This window comes from Myotis nattereri, assembly GCF_964212035.1.
Source record: "Myotis nattereri genome assembly, chromosome: 16".
Taxonomy (NCBI): domain Eukaryota; kingdom Metazoa; phylum Chordata; class Mammalia; order Chiroptera; family Vespertilionidae; genus Myotis; species Myotis nattereri.
Window position 1 is genome coordinate 21,900,520 of NC_138091.1, and position 22,090 is coordinate 21,922,609.

Genomic DNA, 22,090 nt, shown 5'->3' on the forward strand with positions numbered 1-22,090 from the left:
ACACTAGAGACTAGCAAGGCTTTAATGGGAAGCATAAAACACTAAAAATATGGACAGAAATCAGATTATTACCCTTTTACTTTCTTTTCCTGCCTCCTTCACAATGAGACTGGAGGGAATCCAAGAACCATTTAAAATAAAGGCGAAATGATTAGATTTTCCCCCTAATTGCTTAACGCTGATGTCATGGCGTACGCAAAATAAGCATCGATCTCTAAGTGAAAGATGAGAAATAGAACAACATGAACAGCCTTCAGAGTAAACTATATCCAAGACAATTCTAAGAACTGTGGGCCAGAATCTATTTAGGCAACCCTCAGGGACCTCAATCTCTTAAAAGCCTAAAGTGGAGCCAATTTCTGATGCTACTCGACCAGTGATCTGAGTTTTGGTAGGAAAACCTGCTAACCACCCTCCCCAGAGGGAGCCGCCCACCCCCAGAACCACCTGGTGGATTTCTCATCACACCCACGTAGGAACGCTGGTTTCATCACAGTCACTGAGACCACACGGTGACTGGCACACTCTTGAGACATGTCAGGGCAACACTGCCAGTAGACAGAAGTGTGTGTGTGTGTGTGTGGGGGGGGGGGTGGGGATGCTGGGTGTGGTATGTATCGAAGACTGGTCACTGGAATGGCAGCTACTTTATCACTTCCAACCCACAATTTGTCAATCCAGAAGAGTGCTCAAGACTTAATTTTCTAGCCAGCGCTTTACAAGCCAGGTCAGACAGAAAAGAACTTCCACGAGAATTGTTGAGGCCTCGGCCAGAGAATCAAGTGCAGCTCAGTGACCATCTTCTGAGACTAGAATGTGTCCAATTAGCGGGCCTGAGACAAAGTCTGTTCTGAACTGCGGGAGCCATCCTGCCTGGAGCCGCTGGTTCCTCCTAAGAGGGCAGCTAAGGATGAAACCGACCGGACAGCACCACTAAAGCTCCACAGAGGGCCTCCACCGGCTGCACTTGCCCCAATCAAAACCCAGGTCCTACCTCTGGGCCGACTGCAGTGCTGCCTGGGTACTCGGGGAGAGATGTGCAGCAAATGCCAAGCGGTGGGCTGCAGCAACCAGATAGGTAATTAGTATGATTAGGAACACACAGAGCAAGCATGCTCTTGCTGACTGAAAAACCCAGTAGCGTAATTACTGTTTTCTTACCAGCTCACCGTCTGTACACATTTCAAAGCCTGGTTGGTGTTAGACTGCTGTGTAAACATCAATAAAACCCCAAAGTGTCTTATCGTCGGCATTCTCGGGTACAACGGCTTTTTGTTTTTAGTGCTTTCATTCTTTTAAAGATGCATTTCAGGGTTGCAAACCTTAGGAAGAATGATCTCCGCGCCTTGGACTAATCTTCGAGTTTGCAATGAGTTAACGTCGTCCCCAAGTGAACATTTATTAGGAAGGCTAATTAATTGCTTTCTAGTTACAAGAACCCTTTGCATTCAGAGAAAGTAGGATTCACAAGCAAAGAATACACTGTTTATTAAAGCAAGGCAACATACCACCTATTTAACACAGTTTTAATCAAGAAATGAAACACAAACTCAAGAAATATGTACACGTAGGTGTGGGTTCACCCTCCGAAATGCAATATTAATTGAAGTGAAAACGAAAGCAAAGCTTTGTAGGTGCCTGGATGCCCCCAGGGGACGGCAAGCCAATGCTTATCAGCCTTCCTCAGAAGAGACAATTTTGATTAACATCAGACCCATCTGACTTGGTCTATTGAGCCCTGAAGGAAGGATATTCTTCAGATACAGAGATAGGTCTTTGATTAATAATTCTACCCTATCGCCATTCCGGGCATTGACAATGTGGCACCTCTGCAAGGAGGGCCTCTGAATTCTGGGAAGACGCGCTTGCTAAACACCCAGGTTCCACACAACCACCCCTCGCGCTCACCTCCCAGCTGTGAAGGTGTCCCCACTGGAGGAGCAGAAGCTCTAGTTCTACGATTTATTTCACCTTCTGCAGAATTAGGGTCAATTACATGTGACATATTCCTGTTTGAAGATAATGAAGTCTCAATAAAAAGGACAAAAGCCTGAAGAGGGAGTGGCTGGTACTACACTGCCCGCCAGCCGACCCCTGGGTCTGACAGTTACACCACAGCCATCTGACCGTGTTTTCCCTTGCCTACCAACAGGTTTTGAGATGCACATAAAAGAGGAAATTGCTTAGTCCACCATAAAGAGGCTCTAGCCACTGTGAAGCTAATGTGAAATCATCGCACAGGGGGTGTGAAGAAATCAATTTCATTTCGACTCTTTATTTCCAAACTTCGGCCCAATCAGCACTGCTCTTCTCACATGGCTGCATGTCTCCTGATGTTCATGATCAGCCTTCTGCAGTATTCTCTGTAGTCCACGGGCTTCACGTCCATCACAGTGGCCTTAATTCGAGACTCATCCTTTGAGAAGAGAAAAGCAGTTTGTGAACAAAGGGAAGCCCATGGCATGGAGCTGTGGTGACAGCCCCCTTTGCTTCAACGGTTTCAATGATACCAGCAGCAGGAAACACAGACACAGGCTGGATCCAGAGGTCAGTCATTCCAATAAAGAAAAAATCGTGAGAGCCGAGTCCAGACTTTTGGGGGCTGGAAAGAAGCCTCCCTGCAACACAGGCCCTTTCATCCTTTCCTCACGCTCCCAACACTCAGAAACCTTGGATCCACATGGGATGGACCTTCGAGGGCTTGCCAAGTTCAATGTATTTTCTTTATAGAGGGGAAATAAGAACTCGGAGAAGGCCAGTCACTTGCCTAAAGCCACACACCTAGTTCTGAAGGCTGAGTGTGGTGTGAACGAAAAGCACCTGTGGCAGAGGAGGGGGACCTGGTTTAGGTCTCATCTCAGCTCTGCCAGAGAGGCAGCTCCCTGCACCTCAGCTTCCCCGTCTTTACCAGGAAGGGACTGAATGACCCTCCAATCCCTCCTGAGCCCACCTCACTCAGACATCACATCTCAGACACCGACTCCCTGTCTCATTTAATGCTCATAAGAACAAATACGACTACCACCAGGTAGGAAGATGGAGTCTAATAACAAAATGGAACGTGTTAACCCTGAAACAAACAGAGATGTTCTCAAAGTTCTCCCTGGACCATCCATTAGAATGGAACAGTCCCTTCAGAGGCAGAATGGGGTGATGCCCACAAAGGTGGCAGAGTCTAGCTCCAGGGCTCCCACCCTTCAGCGTGCTCAGTAATTACTCAACACAGCCATGTTTCTAGGCATGGTTAAGAGCAAAGCTCTGAACGTGGACCGCCTGGGTTGGAACCTTAGCTCTGCCGCTCATTAGGATATGACTTTAGGCAAGTTACTTATTCTCTGCAGGCAACATGTTTCATTGGTAAAATGGAGATAACAATCGTTCCTACATATAGGGTTACTGTCAGGATCTAGTGAGATGATCTGTGGAAAAGAAAAGGTGAAGAACAGTATCTGTCAGAAAGTAAATGCTTAATACACGCCGTTTTATTCTGACTATACAATTATATGATGTTGTGGGCAATTAAAAGGAATTTTCAAGATAATTTTGACTACATGTGGTCCTTGTTTCATATACCGACTTCAGAACCCAAACCTTGTGGATGATACCAGTCCACTAGACATATTATCATTCTTGGTCAGCATAACAACAAAAAGCCCCAGGTTTTAACTGAAAAGGCCATATAGCATTTTCCCCCCTAGATGCCCAACACTGGACAGGGAACTTAATCTCTAAGTCCACTTCCTCATCTTACCACGGGGATGATCACGGTACCTCAGTGTTGGGAAGACTCCACGAGTGCTACACGCAGGGTGCTTAGCTTAGGTCTGGCACACAGCAGTTCCCACGCTAACCCTTCTGCAGCCTGGTGACCTTACTTACATTGTAGGTCTCTAGTTTGACTCTGATCTTGAACACAAAAGATCGAAAGTTGGCATTCTGGAAAATTTCCTCAAACGCCTGCTCATTCTGCAAAAAGAAATAGAAAACTTTAGGCTTGAACACTACTGAACCATCTGATAATATCTATTAGAGTTTTTAAAAGACTTTAAGAAACATCTCTGAGAAAATTATCACCCTAGTGGTTTGAAATTACTCAGGAATGACTAATCTACAGATAACAATTCATTATGTAAATTTGTTTAAGTAGAATTGTATTTAAAATTAAAATACTTTAGAGTATTCCATTTCAGAAAGACAGAAAACAGAATGGTGGCTGACAGGGGTGGGGGTGGGAGGTTCAGGTGGGAAAGGGGAACTAGTGTTTGATGGGAACAGAACTTCAGTTTGGGGAGGTGAAAAAGTTCTGGAGCTAGATGGTGGTGATGGTCGTACAACAATGCAAATGTACTTAATAAGTTGTACAACTTAAAAATGGTTAAAATGATAAATTTTATGTATATTTTACTACAATAAATAAATTGAAACATTTCTAAAGTTTGTGATGAAATAGATCTGAGGCCCAGCATCTTCCTTATAAACTGAGATTAAAACAAACGTTCAGAAAGAGGTCCAAGTCATCATATACACTATTTCAATCTCTGTATTTTCAACTACTGACTTGATGAGCAGGTGAAGAGGACAGTGAAGTAGGCAAGGCTGAGGAAAGCCTGAAAACGCAGCCCTTTCCCTCTTTCTCTTGCTCCTCAAATACTATTGGATTAAACTTCTTTGTTAAAAAAAAAAAGTCTGGTTAACAGCAGGACTCCAGAAAGCATTTTACATAAATACACATAAAGTAAATTTATGATCTATAACAATAAAAGCATAATCTGCTAATTAGACCAGATGTCCTTCCGGACTAAGCTGCGGTGACAGGGGCCCCGGGCCTCCGTGGTGGGTGGGGGGCCGAGGAGCCGCAGGGGCCAAGTCTCCTGTATGGATTTCGTGCATTGGGCTTCTAGAAACTACATAAAATTAATAGTTCAGATCAGCTAAGTGTTATCTTTGCAAGCCACATGGAACATGAAAATGGCTTTGTTTCGTAATCTCTGGTGTAAAGGTTACTTCACACACAAAACGATCCTCTGGGCTTTCAGATTTGTAACTAAAACAGTGTGTTACAGCTTCAAAAATTATACCAGAGGCCATTATTCTTCCATGATCAGGGAAAGCATGGAGCGCATGCTCCAGGAATATCCCGGTTCCTGAGGGAAGAGTTTCTCTATGTCCTCCTTCACCAGCAGTAAAAACAGTCAAATGAAATAAGCTCATAAAAAGCCCTGAAAGGCTGCTTGGAGCCTTAAAATCTGATATGAAAATAGAGGACCAGGCAAAACAGATAAAAGAGACCATCATACTTTAAAGTCAACTCCAGTTATTTCTATAAAAGGGCTTGTTGGGATTACTTCCAGGGACCTCAGAGACAAAATTTCAAAAAGATGTGGGGGCAGAGACACAGAAAAGAGTACGAAAAACACACCAAACAAATGTCAAATCCCTTTTTCTTATGCTTTTCCAAGTATTCTAACTGACTTCGTGGAAATGGTGGGGAGGCGGAATCAATAGATAGATGCCAATTTGTGACCCAGAAAATAGTCTTACTGGTTTTTTTTTTACACGTTTTGAGCAAATATCTTTCCTAAGTTTAACATAATTAGTCATCTGTTCACTGCATTAAATAAACCTAAAATGTAAAAATTCAAATTTACAAAAGTGAAATGGATAAAGTTGATGTATGAAAGAAAGTTACTGCATTTAAAAAAAAAAATCGCATCTGATGATCTAAAACAATAAGTACTTTATCTGTGATTTTAAACCAGGATTTGACTTGACTTTTCAGGAAGGTGTTCATTATGCTGAAAAGGCACACGTGTATTTCAGGAGATACCTGCCACGCCAAGTGACCACAAGCACCCGACTCTGGTGTGCTCACTGTAACAGGAGAAACAGCGCTCCTTTGAGGCACGCTTGTCTATGTGACTTCATCACCCCATTGTTAGCAAATCCAAGACGGACAAAAATAGATCAAATCAGATGAGCGCCTCAAATGATCATCAGACTGAGAAACTGTGTACAACACCCAAAAGAAACAAACACCAGGATATTAAAGAGCCACGTTCCCGCACAGGAACTATTGCAGTGATGATAAAAGACATGCTGACCTTCTCCTTTAGCTCTCCAAGGTAAGCAGTGCTTTGTCCAAGGATAGCCTCTGCAGACTCCTGGAAACAAGTGACCCACTGATTCTCTTGATAATCGGCAATATTTACCTACAAAATACAACTCTGTTAGTTCAGCAAAGAAATCACAAAAGGGAGACACATTCAGGAGATGGGAGATTAACTTTTTCCACTCATTAAAACAATCACCAGGGGGGAAACTATACCACCATGTATATTCTTTCCAAGGATGTGAACAGTATCATACAAAAAGAATTTAAAATGTAAGCGTGGCACTGGCCGGTGTGGTTCCGCGGGTTGAGCACCCTCCAGTGCACTGAAAGGTCACTGGTTCGGTCCAGGTGCATTTGGGAGGCAACCAATAGATGTCTCTCTTACATCAATGTTTTCTCTCTCTCTCCCTCCCTTCCTCTCTCTCCATAACCAATAAAAACATTTTTTTTAAAAAAAAAAATGTAAGTATCACAGCGCAAATACAATATGCTATGGATGTGTGGATTCAGGCCTCAATGCAGATACAGCCTGACCCAAACTCTCCTTCAGACGTAGAATCCAGGCACGCTGGACTCAGCTCCCCTCCAGCTGCAATGGCTTCTGGACTAAAGGTTTGAATAAGCTTCCAATAGTCAGGGCAGGTTCGCCGCATTTTAAACAGTGTGACCTTCAGTCACTAGGAGGAGATCCGTGGGGCAGCTCAGTCACTGCTGAGCATCCCAGACAATTTAAAAGCCTGAGCTAAGAGCCTATGGTCAGTCACCAAATTTACCTAGCAACTGAAATGAGCAATCAAGTGTCTCCAGTTGGACCATGGTGTAAAATTAAATAGGGGAGTCAAGGAAGAAAGTGGGTCACAAAGAATCCAGTTGCTAAAAGGGAAAAGTAAGTAAAACGCTTAGTAGAAATAAGAGGGCCCTGCTGGGTAGCTCAGAGAGTGGTCCAAATACGCCAAGGTTGCGGGTTTGATCCCGGGTCAGAATTAACCAATGAATGGGTAATTAAGTGGAACAACAAATCAATGCCCCCCTCTCTCTCAACTCAATAAATAAAATTTTAAAAAGAAACAAAAATGAGGCCAAAAATTTTTTATAAAGGTTATCATTTTGATTTTACATATTCACTTTGCACATACATGGGCTAATATATAAAGTTATGATGAAAAATAAGGAAACAAGAAGATAAAACATTCAGAAATGTAAGGGCATATCACATACTGGGGCTCACACCTACAGTTCACCCCATGCTATCCTCCTAGATGCAAAGGGCACCCACTTTCCAGGGTGAGAACATCAACAACAGACACAGGTGTACGCGTCACGTGAAACCAGATGCCAGAGACTCCACTTAGAAGGAGCATCTAACAGAAAGACGAATGGAATAAACTACATGAGACAATTTCCTTCACTTCAGTTCAACTGAAGTATGTAGTTTACAGAATATAAGAATTTTAAATATATAACTTTCCTCCTGAATTAACATTTTAAGGGGCAATTAGAATATTGAAAGGATGATGGAATGCCTTACTTTTTTTTAAATATATTTTTACTAATTTTTTTTTTAGAGAGAGGAGAGGGGAGAAGGGAAGAAAGAAACATCGATCGGTTGCGTCCTGTATGCACCCCAACCCCGACCGGTGATTGAACCCACAACCTGGGGATGTGCCCTGACCGGGTATCGAACTGATGACCTTTGGATGTACAGGTCGATGTTCAACCGAGCCACAATGGCCAGGGCTGGGATGCCTTATTTTTTATCTAAAAAGATTTTTTTTAAAAAATTCCTATTATAAGAGTATTCTCTGCAAGGGGGGGTGGGGTGGGGGAGAAAAATGCAAAAAATTATAAAGAAAAATTAGCCAGCTCTAGCTGGTTTGGCTTAGTGGATAGAGTGTCAGTTTGTGGACTGAAGGGTCCCGGGTCTGATTCTAGTCAAGGGCACAAGCCCAGGTTGTGGGCTCGATTCCAGTAGCGGGCATGAAGGAGGCAGCCCATCAATCATTCTCTCTCATCGTTGATGTTTCTATCTCTCTCTCCCTCTCCCTTCCTCTTTGAAATCAATAAAAATATATTATTAAAAAAAAAAGAAAAATCAACCAAAATAACCATTATTCACAGTCAGGTATTTGCACCCGTACTTGGTTTACATAACTCAAGACTATAAAACATACCATTTAAAACTTGCCATTTTTAAGTAATAAAGCCTGAACATTTATTTATGTATTTTTTGTTAATCCTCACCAGAGGATATTATTTTTTCCCCACTGATTTTTTTTTTAGAGTGGTGGCGGGGGGAGCGAGCAAGAGAGAAATATCAATGTGAGGGACACATTGACCAGTAGCCTCCCTCAACCTCCCGACCGGGGCTGGGGATCAAACCCGTAACCCAGGTACGTGTTCTTGACCGGAATCAAACCTGTGACCCGCTCTAACCACTGAACAAACCAGCCAGGGCTATTTATGTCATGTAATAGTCTTCGTTAGCATTGCTTTTCAAATATTTTAACTGTGGAAACTATCAAACAGCATATTCTAATGTCTTCATGGTATTCCGCTCTACAGATATTCAATAAAGGAATTAACCAGTAGACTATGAAGGACATTTAAATTGTATCCAAGTTTTCAAAACAAGTAACAGGGCAATAGACAACTTCAGTGCTTACTATATCAGAAAACATAAATATTTTTAAGGCTTCCGATACATTACCACCAAGTCATCCTCTAGAAAAACGAGTGCCTGTTTTTTTTGTGTACCTTTATCATCATTTAGTATAACTTTAAAGAAAACACACACCCTTCGTTTTAAAGGTTGTTAAAACCTTCATAGAAGTTCTGACAATGCAAAGAAGCCACAATCCCACATCAGCATGCAGTCACATTCCTCTGAAGTCAGCTCTACTGAGGCAAGAGGAAGAGATTATCCACAAGAAAAATAACTAAATATAGGCACCGGCTGCATAAATATAATTACTGCTCTCCAGAAATGCCACTGCAAATTAATTTATCTTCGTAACAGTTAGCGGGCAAGTGCCACCCATGCTGTAATTGCACTACATGCGCAGCAGACTGAAATCAGCTGGGGAGCTCAATGCAACTTTCTGGTAGGAAAAAATGCTTCCATTGGGAGCAGACGGACTGCTGCTCAATGGCAAGGCCCTGGCTTTTGTATTTATGGAACAATAAGCTCGTCAGCACTCACTCATCTGCAGGCTTCCTACCACGAGTGATCGTTTTTGCTGTTTCTACAGTGCCTGGCCTTCGGTAGAGACTCAAATACCACAGTGGTTCGCATCTACCCATTCTACTTACCGACAGGATCATGCGGTACTTGAAATTGGGAAATTCACGGTCACACTTCTCACAGCGGTATAACCCGTTCTGTTGATCGATCACTTTCTTATTGCAGTCCTGACTTGGGCAGGCCTGATACATAGAGTTCTCTTTGCGAAGATACACCACCGTCGCCACAGCGCTAAAATAGTCTGCCTTCAAGAGAAAAGAGTGACACGAGACACTGAGCAACCAGGCCTAACTCAGGACTGGACTTAGGGGCAGCCCAAGGCGGGCCCTTACACAGAAGTGCAAGTGTTTTTATCACAATGTGACTGCAGGGAGTAAGGCATTGTGTAGCTTGACAAATCACTTGTGCTAACCACAAAATCCATAAAAAGGTAATAAACGATGCATATGATTCCTTAACAATAAAAGAGCTAATTATAAATTAAACTAATTAATTAAAACAGAAATAGAGTATATGAAAGATAAAGACTTCAAGACACAAAAGACTAACTTTCCTGCTCCTCTGACCTCTGAAGGTAACAGACTAGGAAATACTGAGTAAACCTAATACACCTATATCCAACCATCCCCCCACATTAAAAACAACAGCAGACACCTTAGCTGGTATGGCTCAGTGGATAGAGCGTCAACCTGCAGACTGAGGGGTCACAGGCTCGATTCTGGTCAAGGGCACATGCCTGGGCTCCATCCCCAGAAAGAGCGTGAAGGAGGCAGCCAATCAATGATTCTCTCTCATCACTGATGTTTCTATCTCTCCCTCTCTGAAATAAAAAAAAAAACATATATTTAAACAAACAAACAAATAAAGAAAACACAACAGCAGTGAATTCTAGGGCTCAGAGTCACCTTTATCTTTTCTAGGCAAGGGGTCAGCAAACTTTTTTCTGTAAAAAGCCACATAGTAAATATTTCAGGCTTCACAAGCCATTCGGTCATAGTCTGTTATTGTGGGCAAAGCATCCACAGATAATATGTAAACAAAACATGTGGCTGTGTGCCAGCAAAACTTATTAACACCAGACAGCAGGCTGGATGTGGCCTGTGGGCTGGCTGACAAGCCCCAGTCTGTCATCAGATTCAGTAGAATCCAACAATAACTGAGCAAGGGCATTCAAAATGGGGAAATCACTGATAAGTAAACGTAGTGAGGACTAAGTCACGTGCGGGGCTTTATGTTGTCGCTCTTTGTTTTGCTTTTTAACTCTCAGTGAAAGGATATGGGATGGATCCTTTATGGGGGGTGAACAGGTCCCTCTGGGTATACTGAGTTCAGAGCCAAGTCAGCAATTCTGGGGCTTTCCAATGTTTCAGACCAAAACAATCATGTGGATGTTTAAAGGGCTTGGATGAGTCCTCACTCTAGAAAGCTCAAGAGGAAAGTAATGTCTCCTAGGAGAATGCCTAGAGTTTGTCTGTATTTCTAAATTTTTTTTAATCCTCATCTGAGGACACTTAGAGAGAGGAAGGGGGAGAGAAAGCGAGAGAGAGAAAGAGAGAGAGACACGATGTGAGAAACACCATTGGCTGCCCTATGCATACTCCCCAACTGGGGATCAAACCTGCAACCCAGGTATGTGCCCTGACCAGGAACTGAACCGTGACCTGGTGCACTGGATGACGCCTAACCAACTGAGCCACTCTGGCTGGGCGAGATTTTCTGTATTCCCAGGTAGGTCCAGATTCAAAGCATAATTGAAAGTCTGTGTACAAACAGGGACTCTCTAGGTCTGATTTCTTATTACAGACTGTCTATCTTTAGATCTTAGAGAGAAACTGGATGATGAGAACCCAAACAAACAGATCTGTCTAATGCTTAGCTCTCAAGGTGCAGTGTAACAACAGTGCATTGTAAGTTGCAGCTGATGACAACGATGGGTAAGGGAATACAGCAAAATGAGATAGTAAGGAGTGAAACCATATTGTATAATATGGAGACAATAAAGCAGGAATTGCTGTTTTGGGGAAGCATAATGGAGAGATAATTTAATATTAAACTGTGGACAGAATACAGGTTTAGATCAAGATGGGAGAGGGTCATTCTCTACAAACACTGAAAGGGAAGCTGCATCTAAAGGCAAATGCTAGAGCCAATTCTTGGCTCTGGCGACTGGGCGACTCTCAGCCCAGGAGGGGTTAATACTCTACAGCCAGTGAAAGAACAGGTGAAGTGCCTGACATCTGTCACTGGGCCCGACCGATGCTCCATGGAGGTGGATATAGAACCTCAAAACCTCTCTTGGCATATGGGCATTTCCATCTGCAGGAACAGTCACGGAAAAGAAATATGGAGCGGAAGGCAGTTTACAGTGTAATACACAGTTTGGTTATGACCACTTTGTTCAGATCCCTCTAAGAATCAAACAACTCTCTAAGTCAGAGTTCTTAACATTTTCTGCCTCCAGGACCTGAGGGATACAACTATTCCTTGAGGAAGCACGGCTACTGCTCCCTGGCAGTGATTCCCAACCATCAGGTCACGCTCTGGCCGGAGCCCCAGCCAGATTAATGTCTGACAGCTGGTACCAGAAATCAGATTTGAAAACGCTTCCCTCTGCACACTGCATGTGCTTTTGTGAAGAAAGTTAGGAACGCAGGGTACCTTGTCGCCGTGGCCCAGGTTCTCCGACTTCACCTCATACAAAGTTTTCCAGTTGGTGTTGCTTCCTGCTGATCCTCCACCCTTTAGATCTGAGATGGAAACACCATCTAAGGCTTGTCCTTCCGAGTCAAACCTGAGAAACAAACAAATGGCAGACTATGTGCTTACTGAACATGCCAGTCATTTCTTTATGCCAAATACAGGCTACCCACCCCCACCCGACTTCACAGGTCACGGTCACGTGGGCTGCAATGCGTGTCTTCCTCATTGTATCTGTAGCCTACTGAAGAAAGGAATGACCTCTTTTTATCTCAATTGCTTTGATGCCCCCCAGTGGTCAAGACAGACAGTGCCAAAGTACCACAGAAGCTTTTCTTAAATTAGCCTTCCTATCAACATTGGCCCCAGGGCCCGAGGCCACAGAAACAGTAACCCGGAAAATCAGCAACAGAAAGGCAATAACGTACAGCTCTGGTATAGTTCTTTGGGCTACTGATGCTCATTCTCCATCCACAGCTACATTTTTACCATCACTGAAATGTATCAGTACAGAAAGTGACAGCCAACATACTGCAACGGTAGCAAAAAAATGTTCCCATGGGGAAAGAGCTTTTAAACCTGATACAGAGTCCAAAAGATTATATAACCCAAAGCAACTGATCGGAAGGTATGATGTTTTCTTACAGACTGACTTTCTTAGTGAGATTTTTACTTATGCCAATATTAAAGTTACAATTAATTGGCACTGAATTATTATTAAAATTGATTCTACTTCTTGATCGATTATCAATCAGCCAAGATGAAGGGAAGGGGACCAGGGAGAAAATGGCTCAGACACATGTTTGTGGCAGGGAAGCATGACCCCGAGATTAAAAACATGCCACTGGCATCCAAAGGGAGGGTCAGGACCAGCCACATCCAGAGCACACTCCTTAGAAAGAGACCATCTACTGCCATGGCCGCTGCCCGAAGCCGCAGACAACTGCCTTCTCATTCTGTCAGGTAAGCGCCTAAATCCGTCACAGAGGCACAGCAAGGCCCATAAATCTGTTTGCCACGACTAGCTACACAAGTTTACGATTTCAAAAACTCCAAGGAGACACTTGCCATCAAAGACAGCTCATCAGGAGTCAACAGAGCAAGGAGAGAGGCAGCCCTTCTTACAATAAAAATTCCACATTGTTATAACCGAGATCTAAACATCTCCAATCCTTGCCGAGTGGATTGTGTGCACTGAACCTCTTAGATCAATGTCCAGTGATTTTATTTTGGAGACAAGCATGTCTTTTTATGCTGACTGGGATGATGGTTATTGACAAGTAAAATATAAAGACCTTAATGTGAGTATGCCATTAACCTGGGGTCAAGCCCCAGAGCCTGAAAAAAAAAAAAAAATAAAGCAATAAGGATCTAAAGCAGTGGTTATTTCTGGTCAGACTACCAACAGGCCCCTGTCTTAGAATACAACGCCAGCTACCAGAATAGTTAAATACAGACACATGTGGCCCACACTCATGAGGCTGGCTTATGTGACATGAACACTCCAGTCGATGTTTCATGAAACTATTCAAATGCTAGTACTACTGCATTATACTCCAAACAAAAGCAGGGAGTATGCAATGTGAGCTCATTCTTTAGTCCTTGAAGCACTAACACAGCTGGAGACCGACCCCCTCCCCATGACTACAGCCATACAAATTATTTAAGCTCAAGCTAACGGGTTCTCCCTGACCACATCAATTCCTGCATAGCATGTTTCAGTGTGAAGTGCTCTTCTGAGGCAGAGTTTTAACACCCTAAAAAGCTAGATACAGCAAGGAGATTTTAATAGGCTCCCCTCATCCCTTGTGTGCTTTGGGAATAACAATAACATGCCAACAAAAGCCCACTGTTCTCACGGGCACTTTATCAGAGTCCAGTGAATATACACTAGAAGATGCCGTCGGCACCAAAGACTGGACCGAACAAGAAAGCACTTTCTCCCCCCACATAGTAGCCCAGGGCTTTAAACCCAGGAGAGAGAGATGCCTTTAGCCCGCAGCTCTGAAGCTGGCCTCATCCTGCTTTGGCAGGATTGGGGTCGGCATGCAGCACTTCCATTCTAATTGCCTCCTGCTCCAACTCTCCAGGTTTGTCATGGGATTATAGGTTTGTCAGTTTAAGGGCTTGAAAGCCATCCTCTCAGAAGGTGTAATGCCACCAAGAAATATAGGCACTGCTCCACTCAGTAACCAAGTCCTCTGGCAGGCGGGCAGCTCACACACTGACCATAAGAACCAAAAGAACCAGCTCTTCTCAAAGCTCAGGCTCAAACAGTCCCCTTGTTTGGCCCCATAGCACTTACCATCCACGAAGCTTATAGGCCTCTGGGATGTCAGGATTCAAAATGATTGTGCTTGAAGACAGTACAGAGAGGCTCCGTCCACCAAAATCAGAGACTCTGGCTCCTTTGATAGCCATCACGGGTTGTCTAGAACCATCAAACTTATCCGCCTGCATCACAACAAAAATCCCAAACAGACACAAACAGCTGTCACTGGCAGGAAGAACACACAGAACATTTTTATAGAAAATAAGGATAACAGTCAACAGCAGAGTGAATGCAATAAATGGTACATGGAATCTATACAAGGGAACGTCACACACAAGAATCTGCTTAGAGATGCATCAAAGCTAATGTAGAAGAAATAGCATTTCACTATATAAAACCTAAACCATTCCAATCTCACAGAAGTAAATCAAATGAAGGATTTCCTACAGTCCATGCACAGCCCGATCCTTCATTAGGAAGGTCTCCAGGACAAGTCACCCCCTTCTGCACGTGCTCTGGCTGCTCAACACGAGTACTTACATCTTCTCCCCACAGAGTAGCAGACACCACTTTCCCTGACATGTCCATCAAATAGATATTTCTCTTAGAAACTTCTCGGTTGTTAGACTTCACTGTGATTTTAATGGCATCTTCATAGCTCTTGCAGATCCCAATTATGTCTAAAACACAGGCACAGTGTTTTAGCTGGAGATGCTCCAGACTCCCATGACAGCAGGACCAAAGGGTGACACGCAAGCAGGTAAGCCTCCCACCTCCCCTACGTGATAATGACCCCTCTCTCTGCGTTCAGACACAGGCTTACCGATAAGGGAGTCCTTGGGTTTGCTCTCGAGGTCATCGATCTTTGTGAAATCAAACTGAACTGTAGGTAAATTATGACCGTCCTCGCAGGGCATGACAGAAGTCTCATTATTGAAGGTCATCTCATAGTCGTTTTTAACTGCTGAGAACTGTTTGTTGGCAATCTTCAGAGTGCCTTTAGTGAAATAATAGACCTGCAAGAGTGCAAGCCACAGAACGTGGGACAGTCCATCAAGTCAGACGTAAAGACCCTTTACCGCCACACAGCTCTCTAAGGGATGGGAGATCCCTCATCCTCGACTGTTTCAGCTCTGGACTCAGCACTACATACCTTGTTCACGTCAAGGAGGGGAAAGAACTTGTCCACTTGCTCGTTGAAAGCAGTAGCTCTGATTTCACCCTGTGGACGCACACAAGAGGTTAGGACTGTGGTGGTCATCAAGTTTAAGGAAACACACGTCCTATGGTCACATATTCAAGTTATTAACCCATGAAACAACGTAAGCTGAGCCAGCCGACACTGTCGTCACACTTTATCAACCTCAAGTTAGAACCTAAAAAAAGGAAATAAAAACAACAACCACTAACCCAATGGTGAGTTGGATATTCTGACAACAAAAATAAAACAACTCTGAACACGGAGTGACACGCCGCAGCCCACGCGAGGCCAGCTGAGCCACAGTGACTCACCAGCTTCCCTCGCATTCGCACGAAGCAAGGAATGAGTCCACATGCAGGAGTCACTGCCAAAAACGTTACAGTAAAACATGTTTTTCAAGTTGCTCGTGATTTGATTTTCACTTTTGCTTTGCATCAGTCCAAATGCTACAGATGGATAAAATAAACTTAAGTGACTGGGAACTTTTGCCAACGGACAGAATAGGCCAATAATTTGATAAAAAATTAAGTTCTGATATTGATTCAGACATCACAGTCAGTAAGTAAATTTGGGGTATCATCCCATCTTCGAAAAACAAAAACTACCTACCTATTTTTTATCTGCTCTTAGAGGCTTTAACAAATAGGAAATCTGTTTGAAAAAATGCTTCATCCCTAGTCGGTGTAGCTCAGTGGACAGAGCATCAGCCTGTGGACCAAAAGGTCCCGGGTTCAATTTCAGTCAAGGGCACGTAACTTGGTTGCAGGTTCCTCCCCAGCCTGGGCCCTGGTGGGGCGCATGCAGGAGGCAGCCAATAGATGTGTTTCTCTCACATCAATATTTCTCTCTTTCCCTTTCTTTTCCACTCTCTCTAAAAAAATCAATGGAAAAATACCTTCAGGGGAAGATTAACAAAACAAACAAGAATGCTTCAAGTACATACAGTATTAGGAAGCATAAATGGAACTAATGGACAGAAGACTGTGAAGATTTCACAACTTGGATTTTTTGTCTCCTCATCATGGTTATGTTTAAGGAATCCATGTAGTCTGAATAGTCAGAATCCATCTCCCACAAAACCATTCACTTATCACGGTGGCTACTGCGTGCCTTTCACTGTGACTCAAAGCTCCACTTTGCTCCCGAGCACACGTCACCTCCTATGGCTTCAACTAAGCCTCCAGCAAGTCAGAGAGAGCACCTCTGCTTTCTCCCGCCCATGAGGCTACTTATACATTTAGGAAACTAATTTCCACTGCTACAAATGCTGCCATTTAAGGTCAAGGATTTTATTTATGACCTTTGCCCTCAGATAGCATCAAAAGACTACAGAAGAGGAAAAACAACAGTAACAATGATGGCTCTTTTTGGCCTACTATGGTTTTCCACCCCACAGGGCTGTACAGAGTGAGCCTTCTGTTCCTTGGAGTAGACCACCGCTTGACAAACACTCACACTTTCATCGACTAGTTCTATGGAGAACAGCTTCCCTTCCCCTCGGGAGTTGCTCCAGGTCCGGATCTGACTTTTGTTGGTAACACGAGCACAAATAGTCCACCTAAAAAATCAAACGGAGTACATTAGTATTCCAAGTCTTACTTGGGAAAGATCTGAAAGGTTCCCTAACATCTTCCTGCGGCCTTTCTTATCTTGCACACACTCCATTTTTCAATATTAGCTGTATTTTAATCCACCTAATTAAACCCGAAGATGACACAAAGGTTTGACAGTTTATAGAATAAGCAAATAGTAAAACATACAGGTGATTTAACACTAACTCATTCTTCTGTCAAATAAGTAAATTTACAAACTCTCTCCCTTCTCCAAAAAGCATCACCAAGGCAACAATATCCCCTTAATGAAAGGTTTGAAGCTAGAAAATGCAGTAATACCAGCAATTATATTTTGCCACTATTTTCATTATGGGAACCGACACAGCTGGTGTCAAACTTCTGTCTCATTTCTCACACACACTGAAGAGAAATACAAGGCTGTGGAACATGGTGTTGGTAAGTCACCAAAGCAAAGCAGTATGAACTCAGAAGCCACGAAACAGGAGGCACAGGATCCGACATGCAGTCCTGGTGCCCATCCTGAACGTGGGCGTTGGGTACATTAGTTCTTCACTTATAATTTCACAGGGAAACGTATCTTCCCTACATTGCAAAGAACTGAAGAAGGCAACTGCTAAGATTAATTTTTAATGGAACAAAGTAATATAAAAGAAACATCTCTTCGGGGTATGTTAATGTGGCTAATACAAATAGGACAGATTCTTTTAGCCAAGTATATCAGGGTAACATTTTTTAGACTAAAAGTCAGCTATTTATATGATGAGAAGATAAACACCTTCTGAATTAGAATATTTCGTTTTACTCACAAGACTATCAACAAATTTTTTTTTTTGAGACATGTCTACCATAAAAAATATTCTTTATTGATTTTAGAGAGAGGAAGAGAGAGGGGTAGAGAGATAGAAACAGCAATGACAGAGCAACATCAATCGCTGCCTCCTGCACGCCCCCTATCGGAGATCAAGCCTGCAACCCAGGCATGTGCTCTGACTGGGAATCGAACCAATGACCTCTTGGTTCATGGGTCAATGCTCAATCACTGAGCCACATCAGCCAGGCTATCAAATGATTCTTAAAGCATTAAATATTTTAAATTTCAAACTGAATGAAGCCCAATATGCTATGGCAAACTGCTTTTTTGGCCATTCTTGTCTGATAAGAGTGTTAAAGGATGCAACAATTTGTACTCTCCTGCCCCTCAGGAAAAAAAACAAAAAAGAGGAAACCTATTTTATGTGTGGTAGCAGTTCACTCATAAATAAGACAAGAGCCCATAATAACCTCTTATACTGTTTTTGTATTTTGTTAATCCAAGGATATTTTTCCATTGATTTTTAGGGGGAGTGGAAGAGAGAGGGAAAGACAGAGAAACATCAATGTTAGAGGAACACATCAATTGGTTGCCTCCTGCACACATCCTGACCAGGGCCCAGGCCAGGGGAGGAGCCTGCAAGGTGCATGCCCCTGACGGGAATCGAACCTGGGACCCCCTTTAGTCCACAGACCGAAGCTTTATCTACTGAGCCAAACTGGCTCGGGCCTCTTATACTGTTTTGTAAGTACATTCTGAACTTATTCTACGGAGTCACTCACTTGGACTGGTAAGGGGTGAGGCTCGCAATGGGTACCACTTTGGCCTGTGATCCCCCAGAACTGTTCACTAGGCTGGTACCTCCAGTTTTCCCAAATATCTTCGAGGCACCATAAGCCTTAGATACAGTGGAACCTTTAAAAACAAAAAGAATCATTAAATAGAATCATTATTCTATTTAAATTAACTCTTAATCACTAAGTTGTCACTGGTGAAATCGTAACAAACAAGAGGCTAAAAAAACAATTTATAGAGAGGATGGGCACACAGAAGTTCACTGTATATTTGCTGACTTAAATACTGAGGTCAAGATAATGATGGTAATGAATCCAGATTCTGATCCACCCTTCTTAACCTTTTCTCTTGTATCAGTGGGCAAGATCATGGGTCAGAAAAAGAAAACCAACCTCCTTGACTGGTAAAACTGATGGAAGTCACTAGCTGCATAAGAAAAAGAGCAAAAAGAAAGGCTAAGAAGTAAGGGTCATAATGGATGAGCCATCCAAGGTGAAGGATGCCTGTCACAATTATATCACCTCAAAACACCCCCAGAAAACTCCCAACCCTCCACTGGTCTACAGGACTGACCAGTGCAGAACAGCTTATGGGATTGGGTTTAGTTGGGAGCAAGGGGCAAGAATCAGCTGTTGGTCCAGGACAAGGAGGTGGCCGGCCACCAGGATCCCTTCTGCCTCCTTAATCCAAGCCCACGCAGCTGCCTCCACTGGAAAAGAATAGGTAATTAGAGCTTCTAAGCACATGAACTCCTTTGCACACTGTTTCTGTAAAGCTTCAACCTCCAAATTCAGAAAATATATTTTAGTCCAATGATTTCATATCTTCTATATCAAAACATTTCTTCATGATGGAATTTGGCTAGAAGTATAAATCTACCATTATTCAGCACTTATTGAGTTTCCACAGCAGGCACCACACTATTCTAGGTATTTGTAGCACTTAGTAAAAAAACATACAGAGACTGTCCCAGATTTCAAAATTTTCTATTTTAACTGCAAATTTGAGAGATGGCTACATGCACAACAATGATTATGCAAAGAAGCACATGTGCTCTGTAGAATACGTGTGTATGTATATATACCTAATACATAATATACAATTATGTAAAATACACAAACACATCCAGTTTTCATAGCTTCCCCTCAAAACATATCCAGTCTTTTTTCTTTTACCACCCAGCCGATGTGTGTTTAGAGAACAGATTTTAAAAATTAAATATTAATATAAGCCAAAGACAGACAACAGAAAAAGTCAGTCTGTGGGAGGAGAGATTAGAATAGCATACTCCTATCTGTATTTCAGCATAAGAAAGGGACTTTTTGGTTATTTACCATTTATTTATTTATTTTAAAAATAGATTTTTGTATTGATTTCAGAGAGAGAGGGAGAGAGAGAAACATCAATGATGAGAGTGAATCATCATGACCTCCTGGTTCACAGTCGACACTCAACCACTGAACCACACCAGCTGGGCAGTTATTTGCCATTTCAGATCATCCATTCTACCACCTCCCTTTCACAGTAGGTAATTTGACAGTTGTGTATGAATAGACGCACTTAGAGAGAGATAGAAAGCAGGTAGACAGATTTTGTAAGGTAGATGAAAACGTCAAGACCAATGGGGAAAAAGTCAGATGTCTTGACAGTTTCACAGAAACATTACTGATGTGCTAACTTTGCCTTTTTTAGACTCTTAGCATTGAACAATAGAAACCAGTTGAGAGGAGAGGATATGGTGTATGTGAAGCTGAACAGAAAAAAAGCGCCTCTAAAGAGGAATCCAACCAAATTCTACAAATCATCATTTTCAGTGGTGGTTCCTGAAGTAAAGGCCAGGAGAAACCAAAATGATTCCGTCGCAGCCTCCGAGGACCAGCTGCGGAGAAAGTTAAAAGAAGAAACCATTTCTCATCCATAAGACTGAGAAGCAAATCTACAACCAATATAAATGACACCGTCTTCAAGCTAAGATAAATACCCAAGAGCCAAAAATGGGAAACTTGGAGAGAGACAAGCCACATTTAATAAGCGGATCCTAGATAGTTAAAAGGCTAGAATTTAAAAGCTATGTAAATTCACAAAGTCAAGAGGGTGTAAAACTCCAAGATGTGAGAAACTACCAGACATACTATTAATAGAGAACCATGTATCATACCGATAAAAAATGGCATATTAAGTATCTTTAAAATACTATCTTTAATCATTTTTTCAATCATATGCTTTGTAATAAGAACTAGACTTATTCTTTGTCACGAATGGCATTCTGAACATTCCCTTTAGTCCCAGATTGAATTTCAAAACATTATTCAAAAGCCTGACACTTATAATCAGCACGCAGCCTCCTGTGGCGGGCCTTACCCATTCCCGAGCTCCCATTCTGTGGCTGGGGCTTGCTAGTTGGTGGACTGGTTGCTGAGACTGGAGAAGGAACTACCTGCTGCTGCCCGTGTCCTGAGGATCAAAAGAGAAAGACCGTTTGGTGCAAATAATGTGGGTTAGAAGATTTAAACTTAAGCAGAAGAAATACTCTGACAAAATCCGAATGTTCTGATTTTGTCAGACTCTCATGGTTCAGAATTCATGCTGGGGCCGTCGGTAGCATGCAGTGAATTTGCTCGGCGGTTCACTTTTGTTTTCATTACATAAAAGGTTGGCGCCATTTACCTTTCACCTGCTTATAATTGATAGCTTTCGGTTTTAATGAGGTTCTCCCCTAAAGCCTTGCCCATTTCTCTTGCATGAACCTGAGGTAAAGTCACTGGGCTGAATCTGTGACAATACCACTATTTCCATAGCAACAAATCGATGTCATCAACAGAACTCTGTGTTCACGGCAGGCTCTATTAGAAGAAAAGACTGGGTGGTAGGAAAAACCTAAAAGCAGTTCAATTGTCTCTGAAGTGCTCCAGCTTCAAAGGAAAGCAGGCATTCAGAAAGGATTCTACCCCTTCCCTCCCAAACAAAGCCGCCTTATTTTGCAACTGACAGTGGTGGAAAATGAGAGCTGAAAGAGGCTTAGGTACCATGAGGTGCTGGAGAACCGTCACAGCAGGGAGAGATGCCAGCGGAGTTCAGAAGCAGGTATGTCAAGGAAACAGGAAGATTAAAAGGAAAGGAGGGGAGATGAACATGTCTCTCAAGCAGAAAATAAGAAATGCCCGCATCCTTCCTACAAATGTTTATGAAGTTGAAAATGTTAAAATGGCAAAATACACCTAATTGAAAAAAAAAAAGAGAGAGAGATAGATTTGTGGAATTTGACTTGCCTAATTGGCACTAAAAGTACAAGTCAACCAAATCTGGGCTGCTCTCACCAAGAGTGCTTGCAGCACACAAGTGTAGCTCAAAAAAAATTTCCTAGAGAGCCCTAAGAACAAAGATGGT

The 22,090-nt window shown here is 42.7% G+C and overlaps 1 protein-coding gene across 1 annotated transcript in view; it reads right to left on the bottom strand.

Annotated features, from left to right (window-relative positions):
* Positions 1-1,463: 1,463 nt before the first annotated feature.
* The window catches only part of RPA1 (replication protein A1), a 55,119-nt gene continuing 34,492 nt past the window's right edge, over positions 1,464-22,090 (bottom strand). The window contains exons 6-17 of the mRNA XM_081109368.1: positions 21,065-21,157; positions 18,691-18,823; positions 16,979-17,081; positions 15,476-15,544; positions 15,146-15,338; positions 14,863-15,002; positions 14,356-14,504; positions 12,012-12,144; positions 9,422-9,598; positions 6,102-6,209; positions 3,880-3,966; positions 1,464-2,416 (exon numbers count right to left, since the gene is read on the bottom strand). Coding sequence (XP_080965494.1) covers positions 2,312-2,416; positions 3,880-3,966; positions 6,102-6,209; positions 9,422-9,598; positions 12,012-12,144; positions 14,356-14,504; positions 14,863-15,002; positions 15,146-15,338; positions 15,476-15,544; positions 16,979-17,081; positions 18,691-18,823; positions 21,065-21,157 — 1,490 coding nt within the window. The 3' untranslated portion in view covers positions 1,464-2,311. The remainder of the gene's footprint in view (positions 2,417-3,879; positions 3,967-6,101; positions 6,210-9,421; positions 9,599-12,011; positions 12,145-14,355; positions 14,505-14,862; positions 15,003-15,145; positions 15,339-15,475; positions 15,545-16,978; positions 17,082-18,690; positions 18,824-21,064; positions 21,158-22,090) is intronic.